The sequence below is a fragment of the Centruroides sculpturatus genome, unplaced genomic scaffold (genome assembly GCF_000671375.1).
Source record: "Centruroides sculpturatus isolate CEXI.00-Female unplaced genomic scaffold, Cexi_2.0 scaffold87, whole genome shotgun sequence".
NCBI classification, from domain to species: domain Eukaryota; kingdom Metazoa; phylum Arthropoda; class Arachnida; order Scorpiones; family Buthidae; genus Centruroides; species Centruroides sculpturatus.
The window spans coordinates 873194-900356 of NW_019384414.1; the positions used below are offsets into that span (position 1 = coordinate 873194).

General features: G+C 28.0%; 1 protein-coding gene across 1 annotated transcript in view; it reads left to right on the top strand.

Annotated features, from left to right (window-relative positions):
• LOC111619140 (protein transport protein Sec24A-like) overlaps nt 1-27163 on the top strand; it is a 77472-nt gene that overhangs the window by 24865 nt on the left and 25444 nt on the right. The window contains exons 4-10 of the mRNA XM_023360811.1: nt 5332-5514; nt 8450-8556; nt 11098-11200; nt 14691-14817; nt 19468-19577; nt 22917-22983; nt 23806-23970. Coding sequence (XP_023216579.1) covers nt 5332-5514; nt 8450-8556; nt 11098-11200; nt 14691-14817; nt 19468-19577; nt 22917-22983; nt 23806-23970 — 862 coding nt within the window. The remainder of the gene's footprint in view (nt 1-5331; nt 5515-8449; nt 8557-11097; nt 11201-14690; nt 14818-19467; nt 19578-22916; nt 22984-23805; nt 23971-27163) is intronic.

A 27163-nucleotide genomic window follows, 5' to 3' on the forward strand; every position in this document is an offset into this window, starting at 1 on the left:
ATAGTATATATAGTAAAAATGTATTTTATATATATAAATTTATTTAATAATAATTTAAATTGTACCAGTATACTATCAAATTTCTGGTACTCTTAGTTCTACAGCCATGCTGGATTAACCATTTTGGTAGACCAAACATAGTTATGTATAATACTAAGCAAATAGAGAATATTTTGTCTCTTTGCTTCTTTATATCATAAAAATTGATAAGCCAATACCAGAGATGTCACACAGCCTATGCACCAAAATACCATGATTTATTTTTTTCAGTTGTTCTACTTTATCTTGGATCAGTATGAACTGGTGTTTATGTTTGAAGTTACACTGACATTCACATCTCTCTTAGAACTCATAGCTAAGGTTAAATTTAAGAAAAATAAACTAAGACTATCACAAAATTGCAGTATCACCACCAACAAGTGTACTGTGAATAATGTAAAGACATATGCATACACACAATGCCATCCAGTAAAATAGTCTGGTGGCTGCAAGAATTTCAAGTTCCCTCACAATTTTTGTTCAGATTAAAAGAGATGCTAGACCATCAGTTGCTAGAAATTAAGTGTTGTACCTGTATATGAATGAGTCTGATTAATATAAAATAGATTTTTGTACTGTAGCCTTTAAAAAACAAAGCAAATAAATTAGAATTGTAATAACATCATGTTTAGTTTAAACTCTGTTAGTAAAATGGCACAAGTGTGTATAAACAAGGAGAAACATTGTATAAGTAAGGTTCAAAGATTGAAAATACTCAGTGAGTGGAAGAAATGACTAGAACTCAGATTTAAAGAAACTGCCATAAAAAGAAATTTCACATTCTGGTTGCTTATAAAGAGCCATGACATTGTTCTGGCATTTTAAAAAATGCATTGATGCAAAATTCATATCATCACTGTTAAAAAAGTGACTCCTTGTTCCAGCATTATCAACATATCATAACATGTCATAATTGTTTTCTGTAATAATTGTATTCTGTAATAGCAAATAAATAGTTCAGGATATGACTAAATATGTGTAATAATCAAGAAAATGACAAGGCTTAGTTATTTTTGCAGAAATTGTTGGTGATAAAGTCATAATTACTCCAGATGTTATATTTGAGAATGAATTAAAAGGTAGTAAACTTGAGTGCACATCGTGTACATTGATGATGATGATGTCACAGTTGTAAACTGACTGTGAGCATAGAACTGTTCAAATAAGCCTTCTATGGTGTCCAACTGATAAAACCCAGACACATTTGCTAATATGACATTAAATCGAAACTGATGAATGAATGAGTTGACCTTGAATTGACTCTCTCTTTTTTTTTTAATAAAGTTAGGATGGCATATTGTTGTGATAAATATGCCTCATGTTGTTTCAGCAACAATGCATTGTAGTATAAATCTTCCCAACAGCTATATGTAATTTGCTATATATTTTATGGACTTATCACAGCACAGTTTTCAATTGGAAAGCTCATTGGGATTTTATTAAACAAATATTTTGGGCTATATACCCTTCTTCAGTTGATATTTAATATTAAATTTTAAGTTTCAATTCGCAATCAACATCCTTCTTTATTTGCACTGTAATGCATTGTAGTATATTAATAACGCTGGAATACGTTGTGATAATTTTTTAAACAATTTTAAAAAATGCCAGAATGTATCATCACTCTTTATAAGCTGCAAGTCACAAAATTTCTTGTTTCTGTAGAGCCAGAATTCATTAGGGTCTTTTTTTCACTTATTGAGCATGTTTGATCTTTTAGCCTAACATATATAATTATTTTAGTGATGTAAAGAGTAAGAATTTATAGTCAATAGCAAAAAATTTTAATGTTGATTTACATCCATTTATGGAGGTTCAAAGATTTAGTTTATATGCTGATTGCTCAGCATATAAATCTTCTAAACTAAATCTTCTGAGAATTGTTATGAGAGGAGGGAATTATTGGAAACTTATCATCTTTTAAGATTAAATTTCAAGTAGGAATGTGTAATTGTATGAATTAATGTGTGGACTGATAAAGGAAATGAATGGAAGAGAACTAAGATGCATATATGGGTGTTCCCATACTTATGAACAGGTTAGGTTGCTGATTTTTGTTGTAAGTTGAAAACTAACCTAAAAAGTACATTTTTATACAGAATAATCATATACTGTTAGTGTTTGATCCTTCAATAGAATATATTACTATTGTACAGTACTTAATAGAATATATTACACTTGTTTACTCACTTGCTACTGCTTATTAACAAGTATTTCAAACTAGTTTTACCTAACACACTTAGTTTTATAATGCCCAGTTTAGTTTAAATGGTAATTGAACAACACTTCTTGTATTTATATCCACTACTAGATTTACTACTGTTTTGGACATATTTTTGAAACGCTAATCATAAAAGTTTATAAAAATTGTAAAAAGTAGTGAAAATCATCATTACTCTAACATTACCAACTTTAATGCCATGTTAAGAGCATCAAGGAAATCTCAGAATTCACACAAAAAATGGAAAATGATGATACTTATAGGAATAAACCCACATAAGTTTATTTATTCCTGACCAAATACTGATTCAACACCACCTCATGAGTATCTCGAGAACTTCAGAATCTGTGCGAAATTTAAATTTCAGAGGTACAGTCAACTTATGAACAAATTGTTCATAAGCTGAATGTTCATAATTAGGGGATCACCTGTATGTGTGTCTTTAGTGGTTTCGGTAAAAATTGCAACAGTTGAATCTGTGGTACTGTACATAAAGGAATATTCACATATATGTTTTTGGTGACTTTTTCTTTTGTTTAAGTTATTTGATGAGTTTTTAATCATGAGTTAAAATTGACAAATGATTTGTGGGCTATTTGTGATTAGAAATCAATTTGAAAGTGGGTGTGGGTTATGCAATGGTGTGGGTTATGCAATGGTGAAGGTTACCAACACAAAGTTATGATAGTTTAAAATGGACTTACTATGGACTTCATGTCTTAACTGAATTATGACTTTTTATTTGTTGTAATTAATTTTTTTTTAAATCCTGTTATAGATGATTTTATTTTGAAATTTCAAATAATTTCCAAATTAATTTAATTATCTGATTGTGACTGTGTAACTGAGACATGAAATATGCAAAGAATTGATAATTCAAATAATCATTTTCCTGGTATCTTTATTTAATCTTTTTAAAATTAGATAATTATACAGATATATATTATTGGATATAATCTGTATAACTAATTCATTTAAATAACTATTTAGATAAAATTTTGAAGAAACTAGTAAAATATTATTTTGAATTATTATACATTTGTATAAATGTATTGTATTATATTTGCATAAGTAGCAATAATAAGTAGTATATAGAGTTTGATTTTTAAAAACTTGTTTTCATATTATTCAGATAAAAGTACAAAAAGTTTAATCAAATGTATAATCATCTGATTCAAAGTTCACACACACACACACACACACACACACACACACACACACACACACACACACACACACAACTATACATTGGTACCATTTTTTTTTCCAAAATTTATAGATGAGTTTAGTAAATAAACTTGGGTGTCAGTACCAGTTCTTTTGGTGCAGGCAGTGACATAATATAGCAAAGACTTACGGAATAATTAGTATGTGCTATCAAAATGTTGGAAAAGAAACTTTTATAAGGTCTTGCAAGCCTTTTAACTACAGTCTTTTGTAAGGATATAGCTGTTGACTGCTTTATATATTGGAAATTGGTAACTATAATAGCTCACAAGTTATTGGCGTGTGGAGCCAGGTCCGGTGTGACCTTTTGCAAGGCCAGAATACACATTCAAATCCTATACTTAAATTTCACAATAAGGAATTATTTATTATAAGTACAGAGGATGTTGCATATATTTTTTGTAAGATGAATATTACATAATTTTTCTTGCTTTTTTTGCCACAAAATCTTTGATTATGTCATCAAAACTAATTGAGTTTGATACTTTGCTTTCTATTGAAAGAATAGCCAGAGATGTAAATCGGTCTTGCCTTACTGATGATCGAAGATAATTTTTTATTAGTTTCAACTACGAAAAACTACGTTCAGCTGAAGCCACAGTTACTGTCATAGTTAACATTATTTGTAATGCAATTAATAAATTTGGGTATGTTGACATAAACGTTGGCAGACATGCCAATGTTTGATGTCAATATAAAAAAAAAGGCAAAAAAATTAAGTTTTATAAAAGCCAAGAATTAACAAATAATTTTGACAAATTGAAATAAGTCTTTAAATCTCAAATGAAAGAATCATAAAAAAATCTTTAAAAAAATTGTCTGTCATAATTATAATGCCTTCATTTTATATTTTTAAACATCTTTAAATGTTGATTAGTGTTATTTCTTAACAAGCATTATTACTATTTAGTTAATTCAAATTTTTTACATGCTCTTTTATTCTCATTTTTATTTTTCCAGTTGTTATATATAACAAAGGAAAAATATGGCAATCCATCAAAAAATGACTCCCCAAGACTTACATTTTTGGACTTGGGATTTCGAAACGTTGAAAAATGCAAAAAAATTTGGGAGTTTTTTCTGTATTGTTTTCTGTGTTGGATGTTTTTGTTTGTTTGTGTCTGTGTGTGTGGCACGATTTAGTTCACTCACTTTGAAGCTTAATAACTCCTTTTGTCAAAAATTTCTGAAATTTTGCAGGGAGAATTGTATTTAGGGGATGATTGATGCTGGTTAAATTTTGGGGGTGAAAGGTCAAGGGGTGGGAGATAAAGGGTTTGTGTTGTATTTTGAGTGGAAATGGACTTAATGAAGATTTTATTTATTATTACCCATTTGTGTATTTTAAGAAACTCATCTCTATCCTCAAAATTAAGCTTTTTGTCATTTTATGATGATGATATTAAAACTTTTAAAATAAAATCTCATAACAGATGGTGCTGTACACAATTTTTAACTCTTGCTGGGAAAGTTATGCAATTTATTACTGAATTTTTTTATATTAATTGCTCACTTATGTTGTTTTATTATAATCATTTACAACTATTGTAGAACTTACAGTAAAACAGATTTTATGAGGTGGAAAATAAATGCTGGCTGTTGCAAACATAATCCTATTAAAATAATTATAACTGAATTATATCTTGTTCATAACTTATGGTAAAATTGGTTTAGTTATATGTTGTCTTGCTTAATGTTGCAGTTTCCAAGGACCTGTCGATGACATTGAGGACTGTATCTAATTATTTGTATTAAATGTGTTTTCATGAATTTGGAAATTACCATTAAATATTTGAAATAATTGATAAATTTTGTGTGTGTGTGTGATATTTAATTTTTTTCAGCTTGGTTATAATCAACAAAGTGGATTTGGTTCTCCTCCTCCAAGTTCGACAAGACCGCCTCATTCATATTTGTCCAGACCAAATTTGCCAGAAGGACCTGTTGGTGGAATAACAGGATATGATCCAAGTTTACATGCCAAAATGGCAGGAATGAGTGTGCATAGTAGTTTTTCTAGAATCTGGGTAAGTGATAAATATTTATTGTTTCTCTCTTTGTGTGTACAAACTTAAAAACTTTTGGTGTTAACAAGAAAGTTATTCGTAAAGACAAAATAAGCAAAAAAATACATTCAACAACAATCCAAAATAAACCTTTACCATCAGAATTCTTTATTTTTCAACCATTTTTACTGTTTTTACATCATCATCAGATTACTTCAAATAGAATATTCAATTTAAAATAAAATATTTTGGAGAGTTTTTCAATGAATTATATGAATCAATTTGAATTATATAAACCAAAAGTAGCAAAAATTTTGACTAAAATGTGGATAATAAAATCACTTTTTTGCCTTAAAAAGAGTTACCTCATTAACTGACCTGAACAATCAATATGCAATGCAGAGAAAATGTTTTAGAAGGTAACCTCTGAGGTTTCATACTGAAACATCCTTTACATGTAAATCAATTAAATTCAAATGAAAAAGGATTAAGATGTTTCAGTATCTTCAAATAATAATCATTTTTAAAGCTGTTTTTTATTTTATAAATACATTGTATTGTGTATTTTCTACATAATAACAATGTATTCTTCTCAAACTGCAGTTAAATAATAATCAAACCTCCACAAAAAAAAAAGACTTTTAAAATGCAGATTTTTATTAACTTTTCGAACGTTTTTGGCTATTTGAATGACCTTCCTCGGAAATAAAAATTCAAATGTTTTGAATTTTCATTATTTTCTAGATGAATTTTTATTCATGAGGAAAGTCATTCAAATGGCCAAAAACGTTCTAAAAGTTAATAAAAAGCTGCATTTTAAAGGTTTTTTTTGTCGAGGTTTGATTAATAACAATGTATTTTACAAAGTACTGAACAAAATAGACTGATTTTTATTAGTCATTATTTTGCTTTTTCTAAGGAAAAGCAAAATAATTGCAGCTTTGTAGAGTTATTATTTTGATTCCTAAAATAATTAATTTTATNTCCGAACAACCCAATAACCAAACTTTGACAAAAAACCTTTAAAATGCAGCTTTTTATTAACTAATCGAACGTTTTCAGCATTTGAATGACCTTCCTCGGAAATAAAAATTCAAATGTTTTGAATTTTCATTATTTTCTAGATGAATTTTTATTCGTGAGGAAGGTCATTCAAATGGCCAAAAACGTTCTAAAAGTTAATAAAAAGCTGCATTTTAAAGGTTTTTTTTTGTCGAGGTTTGATTAATAACAATGTATTTTACAAAGTACTGAACAAAATAGACTGATTTTTATTAGTCATTATTTTGCTTTTTCTAAGGAAAAGCAAAATAATTGCAGCTTTGTAGAGTTATTATTTTGATTCCTAAAATAATTAATTTTATGAAATTAACTAAAACAAAAATTTATAGCGTTATCACGATTTACAAATATTCATTGTATAATGAAGATTAGTAGAAAAAACTCTGTTTATGATGATAAAACAGGTTTTAATGAATAAGCAAAACATATAACTTAACAAAATGTAAGAATACTTTTAGTGATATGCATGCTTTTCATCATCGGGTAAATTGAATACAGAAAGGTACCAAAAATGACATTGGAGTGGAAAATCACTGCCTTCTGCATATCATTGTGACAATAACAAGAAATTGTATGTGATTGCATACATAAGATGGTAATTTTCCACATTGGATTTTTGAAGGCCTGTGATAAATGGAAAAAATTTTTTTTAATCAAAATATTTACATAGATAGCGTGTATCATGAGGACATCATAAAAGCACAGCGAAATAAATAAATTTGCTTTAAAATGTCCATAAAAAACTAGTAGGTGTAGAAAGTCACTGCTATTACATTTGATGTAGGTTAATAAAATATTGTAACTAATTAAAATATTAAAGGTTTGAAATGCAATATAGCTAAATAATGGTACTATATTGTATTATGGTATATATGCACAATAACTGATTATTATGTATGTATATATTGTAATCAGTTATTGTATATACATATATAAATCTAGTGTATTTTGTAGGCTTATTAAGTGGCTTTGAGTGCCATTTATTTATTACAATTATTTTTTTTATGTTCTATTTAATCAAACCAATTAAAGATGAGTTCAAAAAGGAACTTTGTCATAATTTGTGGATTACTTATATTTTAGTAGTTATTAAAAGCATCATGAATGTATTAATTTTTTATGCTTTCAATGATGACTTTCATTTGATTTTTGAATTTTCCTAAATTAAAAGTAAGCTTTTCTTTTTGTTAATAACTGTGTTTATGATAATGAGTGGTAGACTATTTCGATTTTAGGTAAATTCATTAATGATAAATTAGGTAAATGAATAAATAACTTTTATGAAATTTTTAAGTTCTGTGGTTGAAATGGCAATTGTGTTAACTTGAAATGCTTTTTTTTTAAAAAATAAAAAAGAAATAACCTTTAAACCTTTAATCACACAAACCATAAGTTTTTAATTATAACTTTTTTTCTGTTTAATAATAAGATGTCTTGCTTCTAGAGAATCCAGTGAAAAAATTTTAATTTAGTTTATCTCTATAAACTGCTATTTATATACATTCTGTAAATATAAACCTCATTTTTGGAAATGCATTTTCTGATTGACTGCTTTCTAGTCTCTCTTTATTAAAATTTTGTTTTTAAAAAATGTAAACTATTACAAATTTTAGAAACTTTTATCTTTATTTTACAAACATCCATTTCTTTCTTGTTTTTTCCTAATTTTCTCAACTGTACTTTACTTTCTCTCCTTGAGTTATGCACATGTCTTTCCACAGCATTCTCTTGCATTACATAATCCTTTCAAATCTTACCTTATTTTTATTAATGTTTACTGATTTTTTTATTATTGAACAGTAATTAGTTTGTTGAGAAGTTAATTTAAAATAATAAAAATGATTGTAGCATTTTTCTTCTGTTGTGATGATTTTTTTAAATTTTATATTTCAAGGGTAATGAAAGTGTTAATTTGCTTCAAGATAGAAATATTTTACCACCAGTTCCAATAGAACCTCCTAAACCAGCAGTTCTCCAAGATAAACAGAATTGTAATCCAGAGTAAGAAATATTTAAATATTGTTAAAATAAAAATATTTTAAAAATGATACTGTTAGTATTTAGTATAATAGAATTACTATCTTGTTTAATAAATATTGCATGTAATAAAATCAAGGCTGCAAGTGGCTTTTTATTTTTAGTTACTATTTTTTGCTATTTTCAGTATTAGGTTACTTTTTATTACTGTTTGTCTCTCAGCAGTACACATTTAGTATCAGAATATAGATTAAAATATGCATTATTATTGAAATAAAAGAAAAAGCAGTAGACACAAAACACTCAGAAAAAACATCATTTATAGTCATACTTGGAAACATTTGCATTTTCACAGGTGACATTTATCCTGTGAGGTCTAGAAACAGTATTGTATCTTGTACTTGACCTTTCTTAGTGCAGATTGCTATGAATATGTATAAGTACCATTGGTGGATGACATAGAAATAGGCAGCTTACTGAACTGCTGACTACTTACTTGTATGTTGTCTGATCTAGAGATACTAAACAAAAAACATTGCAGCTGGTCTGTAGTCTGAATGAATTGGAAAAATTAACTTTGTAGCATTGTCAGAAAGGTGGATTGCATTTCCATTGTCTTGTTTATTTTAGAGATGAGTGTTATGCACATTATATAATTTTTGCAGTAAGTTATCAACCTCATGATCTCAATCTAACAATTATCAGAATTTCATTTATAATTTCTAAGACAAATTCAGATATATTTGATGTACCAAGTACTTTCCTACTTGCTGAGATTTTGATGTATGATTGTCATCAGGCATCAAGGTTATGTCTAACAGGCAATGATGAATTCTAATAATGACTAATTCAAATAAGAAGAGTCAGAGCTCCATAAATTTACAATAAATACCAAATGCACACTAAGCTATAAATATTACATGCACACATTTTAAGAAGCTAGAAAATTTTTTAATTTTAGAAAGATTAATGTTTTGAAAATATTTACAATTCCATCATCAGAACTGCTTGAAAAAAATAATGTTCTAAACTCAAATCAAAATGTACAGATATGCTTATGCATATATATAACTTGAATTTGATACTTACAAACAAAATTTTTCATCAACATTACTCATTATTTTATCTGTCGTATATATGAACAAACTGATTCATGATAATTTACTATTACTACTTGCATTAAAACAATGTGTGTGTATGTGAATTCCTTAAAACTCCTGCAATTTTTGTCCCATCCAAATGAAATTTTGGTTATATTCATTTTATGTTCAATGGAAAGTACAGGCTACTTATTTTGAAGAAATATTAGCTATAGAATAAACATTTTATCAATTTTGGATCAGTGATTGCACTTATGTTGCAGTGATGTCAGTGACCATGTGATCTTCATGCTTGGCAAGGGAATTTCTGTTAAGTTACATTTTTAAATATTTTGGCAAATGGCATATTTTAAACTTACTTCATTAAATTTAAAAGTGATAGCCACATCATGTCACTTCTATAACAAATTTAAAAAAAAAACTTTTCATAGTGACCATGTGACTATCTATTAGCCAATCAAAAGTAACAATATAATCACCAAATGATTGCCTAAATATCGGTTTAGGCAATCATTTGATGATTTATTGTATACTACTCAGGCTTTGCGATGTTATTATACAATCTAATGATACCATTATTTAGACAGTGATATCACTCATCTAATTAATGTACTGAATGTACAATTCATCTTTGTTTTACCAATTTGGAATTAAAAGGAATCTCTACTTTGTAAAAAAAAAAAAAAAAATATATTTAGGGAAAAGTGTAAGAATAAAATTGGTCAGGCAAATTGTAGATCTAAGAGAATAAGAACAACTGAGACACCAGAAGGTGTCTCAGTTGTTCTTATTCTCTTAGTCTCAGTTGTTCTTATTCTCTTAGAACTTCAACTTGAGCAAAATCGATAAGAATGGCTTTGTCAAGAGCTGCAGAAACAGCATCACAACATCAAGCTCAACTTGAAGCATGCTTGATGGGAGAATTTCTAGTTGTTATATATTAATAAAATAAACAGATACCAGTTGCTTCTTCTAATGAAACCTTGACTATTCTGTAGAACAATCCTATTAATACATCTGTTTTTACCATTTATCAGATTATTCAAGATGCCTTCTGTGTATAAATGTTTTTGTTTATTTATTTATGATGTGAAACAGTTAAACTTAAGCACACAGTGACAACACAAAAGTTATTTCATCTCTCAACTTTATTACAATGTTTTATGGAGTAGAGTATGATTATGAGATCAAATTGATGTATTTTTACTGTACACAGCTGTCAGAAGACACTGTAACAATTTAAATTCAGCTCAGTAATTCATATTAAATATTGTGCTTACTGAATTGTAGTTCAAGTTTGAAATTGAATCATTGTACTATTCACTAGTAATTCAATGTTTTGTGTAGCAGTATATTTTATTACTTTAAGTTAAATCTTTGAATTTGTAAATCATTTTAAAGTTACTTTTATTTTTTCAATATTTTAAAATTATATTTATTTAAATACTGAAATATTATTATATAGCATTTTCCGATGCACGTTGACAAAGATTCCCGAATCCCATTCTCTCCTTCAAAAGTCAAGGCTTCCATTAGGTATTCTGATACATCCTTTTAAAGATATAAAAGTAAGTTTTTAATTGGTAATCAATTTAATATTACATTAATAATCATGGTTTATAACTTACAATCTATAATTTAAGTTGAATTAAGAAACTCCTACTTCATTAATGTTTAAAGATATAACCATTTTACAGATAAAAACTATTATCTATACAGTTAGTTTCCATAATTATGCAGTGGGTATTTTCTGGAAATTAATGTGTAGAGAATATGCAAAAAGAAAATTACACTTATTACTGCTTAATTGATGATTGTCATTAAACAATTTTATGTGAATATCATAGTGTATACTTAGACAAACTTATTTGGTTTTGTATATATCTTATATAAGCTATTTGAAACACAATGATAACTATTTATGTATCTAAACATAGAAAATGTACAGATGATTAATGAATTTTTTTGGTTCTATTAAAATCTTACAGGACTTTCATCGTATGTGCATCTGCCATTATATGGAATGTCATTAAGCAGTGCATGCCTAAGGTGCATTAAGTGGTGTGGTCATATTTGATATGTACTGGTATATATTTCAATGTAAATGTGACCAGAGGGTCGGCACCTCTTCGATGTCCTGTCAAGAATGACACCACTGTGTCCCAATTGACATGGAAGCCGTGGTGGCAATTTGGATTAGAAAGTAGGTCACCTGCGTGATCGGATTTGGGATGGGGACCATGAGATAGTGGGCAGGAAGTGACTTATGCAGTGACTAGGTTAACTAAACAACTGTTTATTTATAAAGGAAAATACATTTTATATCATTAAACGAGTTATAAATTGAGCTAAAATAGGTATAGATACCGCTACATTTCTTGAGAGAGAGAGTTTATATGAAGTTCTTGTGGCAATAAATAACTGTAGTTGAAGGATCCAGTTGTAGAATTGATGCCGGAGAGGATTCGGTCTGTTCCTTAGGAAGATTAATTAAATGCGAAGGTTGACACATTAGAACAGTTCTGGATAAGGTGTATTCCAGGAGTAGATTTGAAGTCGATGAAATCTAGAATTATTTTGGGTTTGATAATGAAGTTATTCTGATTCAGATGCACAAATGTTTTGGGTCTGAGTCAATAGGGTAATTTGTTCAGAGCACAGATTATCGGTCGAGAAACTGGTGATGACTGCCTAAACTTGCAGTTCTTTGCTATATTGAACTGATAGAATTGAGACAGTAGGTGGGAAGGTTATGAGAAAGCATCACTTTTACTGCTGAGAACTTAACAAACAATTTACTTCCAGGTGTAAAAGTTGACAGTTATCTAACAAAATTTTATTGTCAAGACTTTGTTATGATTTAGTTATGTAAATAAATTATGTAGTGCGGAGTCTCACATAAAGTATTCTAGAAAACTTTTACATTCATCCAAGTAATGAAAAATTATTACAAGAAACTGGTTGAAACAAATAAGAACAAACATTTATAACATACTAGGGACTTTGCCTCTGACTTTTTTTGCATTACTTTGTAATACTTTCCATATATATTTTAACTTCTTTATAATTCTTTGTATACAACTTTAGTGCTCAAACTATATGGATGCTCAAAGAGATATCAATCACTTTGGATTTTCTGTAGTTTCTGTGAAAATCATCTGTAAATTAAAGACTTACAGATAACATTCTAAAAACTATAGAACAATCTTTAATACTCATGAATAAGCATGTTAATGCAACAACACATGTAGGTGTTAGTTAGTGCTTTGTCCACACAATCACCAATATGACAAATCACAATTCATAACAATAATGTGGAATGTACAGACAGGAAGTGGTTCCAGTTTGCTATTGGCTAACTAAGGGGTCTATCTAAGAATTATTCCTGTGCACAATCAAGTTGCACAGTTGTTCTAAAACTTTTCAAAAATGACTCATGCCCATGTCTAAAGATGATGCATGCTCTTTCAATACTATGATTGGGCATGTTGGAAAAGCTGAAGTGAAAGGCTGTGTAGTATGTACCTTTTTGTAGACAAAATGAAGGATTTTGTCAATTATTCAAATTATTCCATCAAATGAGAAATATAAATTTATTTTAAAAATCTGTTATAAAATAATTGATTCATAAATAAATATTCAAAATGGTAAGAACTTTGCAATAGAATAGATGTTTTTCTATTTATATATTTAATAACTTAAGATTAATTTTATAAATTTAATTAATTTATTATATATATAAAATACTGGGCTTAAAATCATCATGACACATTTTTCTATCGTGATACTATTGATGATTTATCACAAATCTTTAACAAGAAGATAAAGCCTGTTGGTGAATGAATGAAGTCACTTAGTAATGTTATTAATATTATCATCTGAAATAAGTAATAAAAACAAAAATTTTTAATATTTACTTCGTTTAATAAAACAAAAATTTGAGAACATTAGAATAAATTTTAGAATACACTTTATTAATATCTTAAAATTGGAGTAATGATGTATGAGAGATTGCTCCCATGCTCTCCAACCACAATATATGATAGTTACTGTGCTGCTAATAGATCTCTTCTCAGGTTGACATCTCTGTGATCATAATTAAAGAATATGTGTGTAGAGCTTACTGTAGAAACTATTAGACATATTTAAACCAAATTTGGTATACATGAGTAAGCAGTTCGATTTTTGGGAAAAAATTTTATTTCAAAATTCAGCCAGTAGAGCAAATTTGCTATTGTTCTCTCTCTTTAATGTGCATATGTTTATTTTCTAACAAATTTCAAAAGTAAAGAAACAAAGTGCAATAATTTTATTTCAATTACAGATTTGTATACAGATGTGAATTGAATTGATATTCACAGCTTTAACTTGCTAAAATATTCCTTTTGCATATTCAAAACTTTAAATAAACATATAAATGATATAAAAGGAATTCTCAACTGCAAACTCATCAGAGATAGAACGTCTAGGATCATCAAATATTTAAGGTGAAAAACCAAGTCATATCTAATTGACAAAATTTTCTTAATAAAATTAAAACTAATGAAGAAGGCTCAGAATAAACTAAAATGTTTTTATTAATAAAATGCAATAATAAAACATTAATTCTACTGAATTAAAACCAGTTTCAAAACTGGTTTGACATCTTATAAAAAGTGATGGAATATTTTAAATATTGTTGAAAACCTCTTTTTAAATATTTATATATAAACCTGTTAATCAAATTGAGAATTTCACATTTTTGCAAACATTAGTATGAATACATACATTGAGTTATCTCATATAGATTTTATTTCTAAGATTCTTATTAACACTTCATAATTTTTTTTTTCACTCACTCCATTTTCAACACTTCGTGCAAAATTTAAATTGTTGTTTATGAATATGAAATATTTTTAGAAAAAAATATACTTGCATTCTTTAGGTACATAAATTTAAAAGAAAAGAAATAACATGAATTAAAAAATTTTATGGATGTTTGTTCCTATATGATTTTTTTCCGGGATTAAAATTTAAAACAATTATAATTAATGAAAGTAAATATATTTTTTATTACAGCAGCTCCCAGTTGTACAGTGTGGTACTATAGTTCGATGCCGTTCATGTAGAACGTATATAAATCCATTTGTAATCTTTGTTGATCAGAGAAGATGGAAATGCAATTTGTGCTTTAGGATAAATGAATGTAAGATATGAGAATCTTAATTTCAAATAAATTATTTTATTTACAATATTTTATTATTATTAAATTAATTTGAAAGTAATATTAATTTTTTTATATACTGATAAATCTTACCCTATTGTTAATTGTATTAGATGCATTAGTGAGTAAAGATTCTTTACCATTTTCTGTATTTACATCTCCCTCACATTTTGTTTTTAACCAGTCTTTTCTTCTATTTTTTTAACATTTATCAGTAGGTCCCTATATCTAGAGTACCTCTTAGTCTACAATGAATTAATAACTGTAATTGATATATTATTTTTTATAGCATATTGTCATATATATATATATACATACACACTATCATTAACTTTAACACCAATATCCTAATTCTACTTTGATAAATGTTTTCAGTCCAATGATACATCTGCTTCAGGTCTATATAGCTTAACATTCTGTTTTGGAATGTATTGTACATGTGAATGTTAAAATATTTAAATTCAGAAATAAATTTGAAATTCAAGGTTGTTCTACATTTTGCACCTAGCATTATGTAATTATAGAATTACAGTGGCAACCATAAGTTTTTGAACAATTTTTTTGACAATAAAATATGTAATTGTTGTAAAAAAAATAAAAGACATGAATAATAAAGAATTCAACCCAATGATGCAATAATAATTGTCAAGGTTGGAATAAGCAAAATAAGTATGTTTCAAACTAATATGCAAATTTACAAGAGCAAAAGTTTTTGAAATGTAAATTTAATGACAAAATTTATTTTAAATAGAACAAAATTCAAATACAGTGGAACATTCCTTAATGAGTAATTCACATGATGAACAAAACAAATTGTAAAAAAAAAAAAATGACTTGCTTATTTCGCATAATGAGTAATGAGAAGATGGGAAATTCTGGATTGTGTGCATGCTATATCAGTCTGTGTTTATCACTCGTTCTGCTAGCATTTTAGTGTTGCTTGTGATCACACATTTTTCCAAACTTGTGTTCAGACATATTACATATAAACATCAACAACCATAGCCTGTTACATAATAAGCATGCCAAATGATATGCCAAATTCTTGGGCTATGTAAAGGCTATGATTAAATATTAGAAATTAAATAATTTGACTAAAGGTAGGCAGTTATGCTGCCATCTCGTATTAAATTTAACCCTTTGCTTCTGCCACCTTGTTTATGTTTGTCTTGCGTTCCCTCCTAAGGCAATATAGATCAGTCAGGCAATATTATTTTAAAAATTCACCAAAAATCAAATTATCATTATATTCATATGAAAAAAATTAGCTATATTTATTAATATCTTTCGTTTTAAATACGATATTTTTCAATACATTTTATTAGAAAAATTTATAAGAAAAAAAATTGCTAATAAAAAAAAATAAAATGTCAAAACTGAACAGCATAACTTGAGTATTTATAACACATTGACTTATTATAGCTAAATTAACTTATTATAGCACAAATGAACTTATTACAGTGATATTATTTCATGAATATGCTATAAATGAAATAAAAATTATCAGAAAATAAATAAATCAAGAAAAAAAAAGCATTAATTAATTAATTAAAATTTTTTAAGTCAACAAAACACCACCTGGAGAAAAATATGTAAAACAGACAATAGACAAGACTGTGCTGTCAAGTGCTGACATCTGTTGTCGATAAATTTTATAAAAATCGATTTTTACTAGGGTAATGGCGAATTGTTACCCTTGTAGTTTAGCTTAACAATGGAGGGGTAACGATCGATCAGTACTTTTGGAAGCAAAGGGTTAATGAACAGTTCCAAATTAAATTTTTTTTTTCTCTGTAAATTGAATTTGCATTCCAGGTTGGTTCGTTCCATGCTAGAAGAAAAGATGATGATGATTCACGCTCCTTAACAATGTATATTGTATAATTTTCTTTGAATAAATGTTATACTTAAAATATTTGAGTATTTTTTTTTTGCATGGAACACATTATTGTATTTTACATTAATTTATATGGGAAAAATTGTTTTGCTTAACGAGTGTTTCACATTATGAGTAAGATTCTAAACCAATTATGCTCATTAAGCAAGGTTCCATTGTAAATTAAATACAAATTAGTATTTTGTGGTATAACTTTTTGCCTTAACTTCTAAGCATCTTCAAGATATAGAATCTACAAAATTTTTATTGTTTTCTCATTGATTGCAGTCTACTGTACCTGCAATGATTCAAACAATGCAGCTGTCGAGGAGTGTGGTTTGTGCCCTATGACTACTAATTTCTCAAACTAGGCCTGGCCAAAACTAACATCTCTCTTACAAAACCACTCTTTCACCACATTGGCAACGTGTTTGGTGTCATCATCCAGTTGGAAAATCCACCCTTCTTTTTTGTCAAGCATAGGACAATATATTTTCAAGGTTGTCTTTATACTGTATAACTAATCCATAATTTCATTGACCCATATAAGAGGGCCAACACTAGTTAAGGAAAAGGCACTCCAGTCCATTACTGATCCACCTCCATGTTTAAGAGTGGGGTTTTGGTATCATGGGTTGAATATTTCATATATGAGCCATCAAATATAGCATTTACCATCATTCCTGAACAGTAGAAATTTGGATTCATCTGAACAGAACACTTTATGCCACTGAACTAATGTTCATGATTGATAAACTTGTGCAAATTCTACTCTTGCCTTACAGTTTTTGATGAATGAAATGTAAGGATTTTTATTGGGATATATGCAAGCAATCCAGCATTTCTCAGTTAAGTGTTATACCACATTCATCTTTAATTTCACAAGTAATGCTAACTGTATTTTTGTGTGGATTTGCTACTGACTTTTTCCTTATCAGTCCATCTATTCGTGCAGTTGTTTTCCTTGGTCTCCCAATTTGCTTCTGATCTACTGCACCTTTTCTCAGTTTGTTTTTTTTTTTTTTTTTCAAGATGTAGTAGACAACATCTCAATATTTGGAATGTGCCTTTGACATCAGGTACTTTTTCCCATACCAATGGATCAATAATCAATTTTTGGTTTTCAAAACATATTTTTCCCTTTTTTGCCAGTTCCCTTTAAAAGACAGTGGAAAATCGTGTGAAATACAAAAGTTTAATTTAATTTATGTCTTATATTGCTGGATTCCCTTTTTCAATTGTACACATTCAATGTACAGAAACTTTTGCTCTTGTAAATTTGCTTATTAGTTTGAAATGCATACTTACTTGCTTATTACAACCTTGACAATTAATTATTATTACATCATTGGGTTGAATTCTTTAGTATTTATGTTATTTATGTTCACAACAGTTAAAGAAGTAAGCAAAGATAAATCATTTACTTGTGTATATTTATATCTAGTTATATATTTACCCCATCTTTAATGTGTTATTTGAATGGAACATCATTTAAAAGTGAATTGTAAGTTTTCCTTTCAGAATTGTTTTGAATTTATTCCTTTCTCTGGCACATTGTGCATGGAATGTTATTTAAATATGAAATTTTTAAGCATATGTTAATAATCATCATATAATTTAGAACTGTAACCTGAAGATGACTTATTAACTAGGTCAAAATATTAGTTAAAATAAAATAATCTTGCTGGAAATAAAAGATGTTATGATCTTAGTTTAGTTTAAGTTAAACTCATACAGTTATTTGTACTTAACTCAGAAACTAAAACATTTAATATCCACTATTCAATTTGCACAATAACTAATTTTTATGGATAACTTAATTTTCTGTCATTGGTTCCATTCCAACACAAAGAAACAATAAAATTCTACAATTGTCATGAGTCTTGCTCCCATCATAAATCAGTTAAACTTTGGAGCATCTGTTCTATTTGATTGCATTGATTAATTTTGTAGTTTATTTTTGTGTATGACTGGAACATGATGATTTAGTTCATTAAGTTAACCAAAAGTACTTTTATTGTGCAAATTTTATGCTAATATTAACCCAGTGTCAGGGACCTATATAACACTTTGACACCCTGAAACTAGAGGAAAAAGTCAGTGTATAAAATTTTTTTTTGTGATTGAATTTTGTACTTGTTAATAAAAAAGTTGATTTAAATCATAAAGCATTAGAAAACTGTATATCAGTGTAATTTATTACTATTTTTTAATCTTTCAGTTTTGCATGCAAATGTCTAAAGTCTTCTTTCCAATTAAGATATTCAATTCATTCAGTAAATGTCTCTTCAATCTGAAAAAATTCTTTTCGCCTAGACTACCTCACAGCCAGTGAGGTAGTCTAGCGAAAAGAATTTTTTCGGATTGAAGAGACATTTACTGAATCAACATTACAAACAGCTAAACTATCGGAAAATTCAGAATAAGATATTCAAGTTTTTTCATAAATTGTAAGGATGGGAAATTTCTTTGACATACTGTATATTGAAGTGGCAATACATAAAGTGATAAACCTGGAAAATTAACCATCTCAATATTATAGCACTATGGTATCTGATACGGGTTAAACATTTTAGTTTCTTCAGTCATAGAAAAACTCACTGAAAATGTTTTATTGGAATAATCCTAGTATAATCCCTGTAAATTTTTCTGTGAATATTTCTATTTGAGTTTGAAATATTCATCTAATTATATTTAGTAGTATTAATTTTGTCATAAATTTTATTAATAATAATTAAATTGTTCAATTTTTCCAGTACCTGACGAATTTCTTTATGATCCAACAAGTAAATCTTACGGAGACCCATCTAGGAGACCCGAAGTACGAAATGCCACTATAGAATTTATCGCTCCTTCTGAATATATGGTAAGATTTTATAGTACAGTTGAATTTAGTTATAACAATATTCAAGGAACAGTTTTATTTGTGTTGTTGTTATGAGGATGATGTTATAGCTAGGTTCCATTGTCCCTGAGATAAACATGTAAAAATACAGTATGACAACTGTATGCATTAATGCTTTGATCCTTTGTTACCCTGTACATTACATATTACACATCTACCACTTTGTAATGTACCATGCTATGCAAAAGGCAGGGTTACACAAGTTAGGGTTCGATTTAAGTATCAGACCTGGACTTTATGCAACAAAATATAATAATCCAAAACAACACTTATAAGTAGAAATCCATAAATATTTATTAAATTGAACAGTATTGAAATAAATAACAACAATGATTAATTATAACAAAAGTTAGTAAGAGTATATATTTCAAATATTCGAAAAGTCAAGTAACAAAAATAGACAATTAATCAAAGGAAGTCTTTTTCATATATATCAAATTAATTCAAATCTCCATCAAGAAAATAAAAAATACTCAAAATACACATTTCCTTACACTGATCACTTATTAAGAATGCCAGAGAAGTAGCTTCTATGATGATCGCTGTTGGGAGCTATACCACACTGCAGGATGGACATGTCATCTTTTATCTGGTCCTCAGTGTGGCTCCGCACTGCCCTATTTACACATGTGCGCATCATGGGATCAGTCACTGATGCAAATTAGTATCTTTCACCTTTTTTTTTTTTTAATTTTAGCACATTGAGAGTTTCTTAGGAGTTTCTGTCCTCAAAAAAAAAAAATACTCCAAAAAGAAAATAATTATAACTAAAAATAATGATTATAAGCTGTAAGAAGTCGAAGTCCAATGTTGAAATGAGTAATTTTGCTTTGAGTCTTTGGCATTTTTTAATATATGTTGTTCAAATTGTTCCAGAGACAGGACAGAGTAGCAAATGTCATGTCTTGTGTTTGGGAAGATGATATGAAGAATTAGTTAATATTTTCAAAGACATAATCACTTCATTTAGTGTAGAAACAGGTTCCAAATTTGCAATATCTCTGCAAATTTTAACTCTGTTCCTTCATCACTGCCATTTTCTATATCTTAATGGTTAGTTCCCTCTTTCACTTCTGATATAATGTCAACATCAGAGTTTATTGCACTGGTTATAATATCATTGTCTTCTTGCATTTGGAATAATATCAGTGTTGATCTCTTTGTACCACTCAGATTTTTCACAGTCAAAGTTTGCAGCTGCATTTAAGAATTTTGCATTACATGCAGTTTCTAATTGTCTTTGGTATAACTCTATTTCATGCTATGTCTAGAAGCATCCAGAAGCAAAATTGTATTCTGGTAGCTGTTTTCAAAGCCTTGTAATATCTTTATCAAAATTAACTTACTGTAGTGGCACTTAAGATTCTGAATTACTTCTTGGTCCAGGCTGGAACATAACCATAGTGTTTGGTAGAAAAAACACAAGTTTAATGTTGTTTAGTATGTGTTCTATCTTTGGGTGTTTGAGGTAATCATATAGCACAAGAAGAATCTTACAGCACTTACCTTGCAGTTCTTGATTCCAGGAATCATTCTTTCTTGAACAGTTGAAGCATCATCCATTTGTTTGTGAAATAATGCGTTGAAAGAGGTTTCACATTTTTAAAACACAGAGCACATTTCAATTTTCCTATCATCAATTTTCTGTTCTCATTGCCATCTGTATTAGCAACAACTAGAACTGTGATTTGTTCCTTAACAATTTTCCACCAGCACATTTTTCTCCCTTAAATTTTAAAAAGTCTTATCAGATGTAGTCTATAAAACAATCCAGTCTCATTGCCATTAAAAATATCTGAATCATTAAATTCTTCACAAAGTTTAGGTTAGTCATTTTGTAATCAATCAGTTATCTGCAAGTTTACTTCAGCCAATCCTCTGCAAACTTTACCAAATGTAATGTTATGATGATGTTTAAATTGATCAATCCAACCATTGTCGTAAGTAAAGTTTTCAATTCCCAATAACTGTACAAATTCTTCCATTTTTAACTTTTAAGATTGGGCCATTAATTGGAATGTTTAGGCTGTGCTTTGCAAACCACTTTAAGATCGCATGATCCAAATTTCACATATAGGTTTTCTTATGTTCTTAATGTTTCTTCTTGACTCATTAAATGCTTTTTGTATTTTCTCGTAGTAATTTCTCAAATTGTGAATATAGTGAATTGAGTTGCTCAGACTAAACAACAACATTTTTTGCACCTCTTTCAATTTGTTTCCTGTTGGAAATATTGTCTTCAATGGAGAGATTTTATGCTTTTCCATACAACAGTCCATTTTACTGAACACTGTACTACCTACTGTATACTGTAATGAACTTTTGCAGAAATGATTAATCATTTCTGCAAAAGAAAGAAAATCTAACTTCTTTGACTGAATCCTTCACTGAGTTATCAGTCAATAGAAACACTCCAATGGACCCAAGAGGTTTCACTGCAATGTGTTTACTGATTAGCAGGACTGTGCCTATGCATTCTTTAACCAAAAAGCTTTTTCTATTGAAACTAAACTAATACTAAAAAACTGATAACATAGAATGTACTGTTAAATTATTTCCCTAAAAATATACTAAAACATGAATCTAAATATTGAAAAATGTGGAAAATTTTGTTCTTTGTCTAAACCAAATTTAGATATTGTTATATCAAGGTAAAATGTAATGTTAAAGTACAGGACTCTAGCCACACTATCAATATTTTGTGCTATATCTGAGTTTGACTGTATAAAATTTATCTGAATTTTCGTTTAAAATAAATACTTTTAAATGTGTTCCTTTGGTTATTTCATACATGTTTTGGATATCTTATTCAATATCATATTGTCATTTTTATGGAGCTAATTAGAAAAAAGTGTAAAATTTTTTACATTTCTCTAAATATCTCCATATAAATGTGAGACTTAAAGATCCAAATTATTTGCTTCTTATGTTTTAAACAAAATTATTTTTAAGAAAATGCTACATCTGGACCAGTGACATGTTCTGTCAATGTCACTTGATATAGAGACATTCTTCAAAACTTTGTCATCCCTCCCTGCACTTCAGCAATGAAATTGTTTGATACCACAATCTTTATGCAACATGATTCCCCCCTTTGATATTAGCATCAGTGTGATCTATGTAGCATCATGTTATTTCAGAAAGATTGTTATGTAGAAATGGTTGATTCATTTAGTTTTAAAGCATAATTTTATTCTAATGGATTGATATTTTATCAATAACCCAAAAATTTTAATAGCATTTGCTATTTATTTCATATTTTACAAGATACTTATTGTAACTTTTTTAATGTATTTCCAGTTAAGACCACCACAGCCTGCTGTATATTTATTTCTTTTGGATGTTTCTCATAGTGCGATAGAAACAGGTTAGCATTTTAATTTTATAACTCATTACTAATTTATGAATTTTAATTTTGTGATATTATTTTTTTGATTATTTTGTATTATATTTTCTCATATTTTTGTGGTGATTTATTTCATTTTGCTCCATAATTAATTAATATTATGCACTTAAATTTTTCAGAAGTTTTTAATATTTGGAAATAATTTTATACAGAGAACAAAACCAACACTATGAAAAGAAAAAATTCCAAACATAACATTTTGGACATAACATAAATTTTAAACACAATGCATTCTATTTACATAGTTAATTGGAACATGTAAAAAAAGCGTTTGATTTTTGTCATAGCTATTTTGTTCTATATCGTTTTTACCAGATGATGTCTATTTTTATATAGACAAAAACGTTAGTAAATTTTTTCTTTTTGGCTGGTGTTGATTTTGTTCTGTGTTTATATAATCCCAGTTTTGGAGAGATACTGTAATTTTATTATGTTCCGAAGAATCTTAATGTTCCTTATGATCATAAAATTATTTTCCATAAAAACATATTTTTGTCTGTTCAGAAATATCTGTACAAATAATATAACTATCTTTAAATTTAATACATTTTTCTAAAGTAAAATCAAATAGAGTTGTGTTAATTTAATTTTATGTGAAAACAATCTTTATATTATTTATATATTAGGTAATTAAATATTAAAATGTACTTGTGTTTTATTTTGATATATTTATAGTTTTTTAAATTTATGTATATTTATATATTAGGTAATTAAATATTAAAATGTACTTGTGTTTTATTTTGATATATTTATAGTTTTTTAAATTTATGTATATTTATTTAGGTTATTTGTCTGTGTTTTGTAAAATACTTTTGGAGGAATTAGATAACCTTCCAGGTGATGCCAGAACTCAAGTTGGTTTTATTACTTTTGATAGTAGTATTCATTTTTATAATCTGACAGAAGGATTCAATCAACCTCATATGCTTGTAGTCTCAGATATTGATGGTTAGTATAATTTATTATTATTTTATTTAACAGTAACTTTTTACAGTGATAGAAGATTTAATGATTCATAAATCTGTCTTTGAGAATAGAACATAATGACAAAATGGTTAAGAAAATTGCTAAGGAATTTTCAGATTTTTTTAAATATCTTTATATGTTACCAAATACCATCTGAAATATTGAATTTTTAATGTCAGATTATCTGGAAATACAGTGATGTTTTAAACTGCTAATAAAAACAAACAGTTTATTTTGTAATAAATCTTTAATGAATATATCTTTGAAAAATAATGAATATTCATAAAATAATCAATATTTTATGAATATTGATTATTTTCACACATTTATTCTAGTATTCACACATCTATTTTATCTGTAGCATGATATGATATTGGTCTGTCAGATTTTAACTATACAGGGTATTAAAAAAGTATACATCATGTATATGATAGTGTACATTTTCCAAAAATCTCTAATGGATTGTTTATCTTCTCCAGCAGTTTTATCAATCAGTTGTCAGAATGCTCACCACAGATAATAAGCTTTAAAATTTGATATTACACCTTAATCCGTTGGTTGGATTAACGAAGTTGTATTTGGCAGCAGGAAAACAACTTCTACTAGAATGCTTGTTGTTTAGTCAGACAAATGTGTTGGATGGCTTGGATCATTATCAATCAAAAGTAAAGCTCTCAGTTCTAGTTTTTTAAATTCACAGTAGCATTTAACAGATAGTCAAAAATGTTCGGTAAACCAATTCTGGAAAATTTTCATAGTGATCCAGGATCTTTTATTGAACTCCCAAATTACTGGTAAAGATGATTTTGAAATTTCCTTCATTACTCTTGGGGTTTTGGAATGATAAACAAGCAGTGATTTTAATTTAAAGTCTCCTTTATCATTACCACCAGTAAAAGCATTTAATGATCTTTTATAGCTTTAAATTCTGGTGCTTGCTTTTCTTCACAGGATAAAAATGTACATTTTGGCATTCTCTTTCAGAAAAGGCCCGTTTCATCAACATTGAAACTAATTCAGGAGGATAATTCCCTTGTTCAATGATTGCTCTTAATGTCGCTGGAAATGCAGCAGCTGCTTTTGTATCTTCACTTGCCTCTTCTCCAGTAATCTGTATGTTATAAAGATTGTTTCTGTTTTTAAATCAATTGAACCACCCTCGAATAACTAATAAATTTTCACTCATGTCACCTTTTTCATTCTGAATATGCTTAAAAATTGTTCCCACTTTTTCCATTATAATTGCTTGACTTAATGGCATATTGCATTCAACTTCATCGTCAATCCAGATGGAAAGTCGTTTTCCATTTCCTCGAACACATTGCTTCTGGTACATGTAATTATTGTTGCAGAAGTTGTGCTTGTAGTTGCTGATGATATGATTTTTTCTTTATTTTTTAAAATTATCCATATTGCTGAAGTTGACAAATTTAATGCAGTGCTGATATCAGATTGCTGTTTACCTGCATCTAATCGTCTGAGCACCTTCCTTTTAGTCCCAGCGAAATGCTTTTTCTTGTCACTACTTTCTTTTTCTGTGCAATCACCCTTCGTAAAAACTAAAAGTTGCCATATTTATCACAATAAAATAAAATATTATGTTTATATCTTTATACACACAATAACATTGATGATCAATCATAAATCAACTGTGACACAGCAAACATGCATTCGTACTGCTATGATGCACACCATGAGACTGCAACAAAATTGTGCGCAATTTTGGGAAATACCAGTACTAACATGTAATACTGAAAGAGTGTTAAGCAGGGTCTTACTGTATTTAAATTATTTAATTTGTTAATAAATCAAAACTTTAGTACATGTTTTAATTCAAAAACGTTTTATCTAGATCTTAACAAATATCAAGAAGCAATCTTCAAATCAAGCAAATACCTTTTAACTTTTTGCTTTTTGAAACATTGTTAATTAGTTATGGGATAAATACTGTGTTTCCTCAAAAATAAGACTGGGTCTTACATTAATTTTTGCTCTAAAAAACTCATTAGGTCGTATTTTCATGGGAAGTCTTGTCCAAAGGTGTTCACTTGGGTATTTACAAATACTTAAATAAATGATAATATAAATTATAATTAAGTATTACTGTCAATAATAATAATAATAATATATTATTATTTTGTAATTCAATACATCCATTGTGGGTTGCAATGGACATATTAAATATGACTATCTTGCTGACAGTCTTAACTGGGAGTTTATATTAGAGGCATCCTGAAACATCATACTAGGGCTTATTTTCCAGTTAGGTCTTATTTTTGGGAAAATATGGTAGTAAATAGAATATAAGTGAAATCTGAATCACAGACATTTTAGAAATGGAATAAATAAAATTGAATTATAAATTTTAATATGTATAATATTAAATAGTGATTAGTACTCTGTATATTTTGTTGTCATGATAAAGTTTTGCATGAGATGTTATGGCTACACCTCTTGCCTTCATTTATTTTCAACCTCTGTTGTCTGTTAGAATATGGACCCTATTACAAAGGGTCAAGCCACAATGAGTAAGCTCTATAAAGTCACACAATAAGGAGTATAAAAAGAGAGAAAGATACAAAAAAAAAAAAAGAACAGTTTTGGGCCAACTGATTTTTCAGGATGAAGTGAACAAGTTATATATGTACACTCAGGATTTTAGGAAATCCCATATGAAGCATAGGTCTGAACTATTGTTCCTATGATGGTTTATTTTTATTTATTTATTTTTCAAAATTCACTGGTGGTAGATCATTTTCAGAATGATTGTCAGGTTACTGAGTTTGTTGCTGGGAAAACATACTGTATCTTTATTTCAATTTAAATGTAGAACATCATATAATGAAACTCTTTCTATTTAGGAAACTGTTAATCACTGTAAACTATCACAATGTCTTGCTAATAATAATAAATTTTGATATGCCTTAATTATCAAACTAGATGATGATACTTCTATAACATTTATGTAATTGAATTAAACTCAAAACAATTGTTTTAAAATATTTAATTGCTTTTATTTATTATCAAAGGTAAATTTAATCTTTTATCTTTCTACAATCTTTAATTTAAAAAAGCAAGAGCAGATATATATTTTAAAAAGTATTTAGAGTATATTGAAACAAATAATATATACATTATTAAAAATATATTGTAAAATCATAAATGTTTTTTTTCC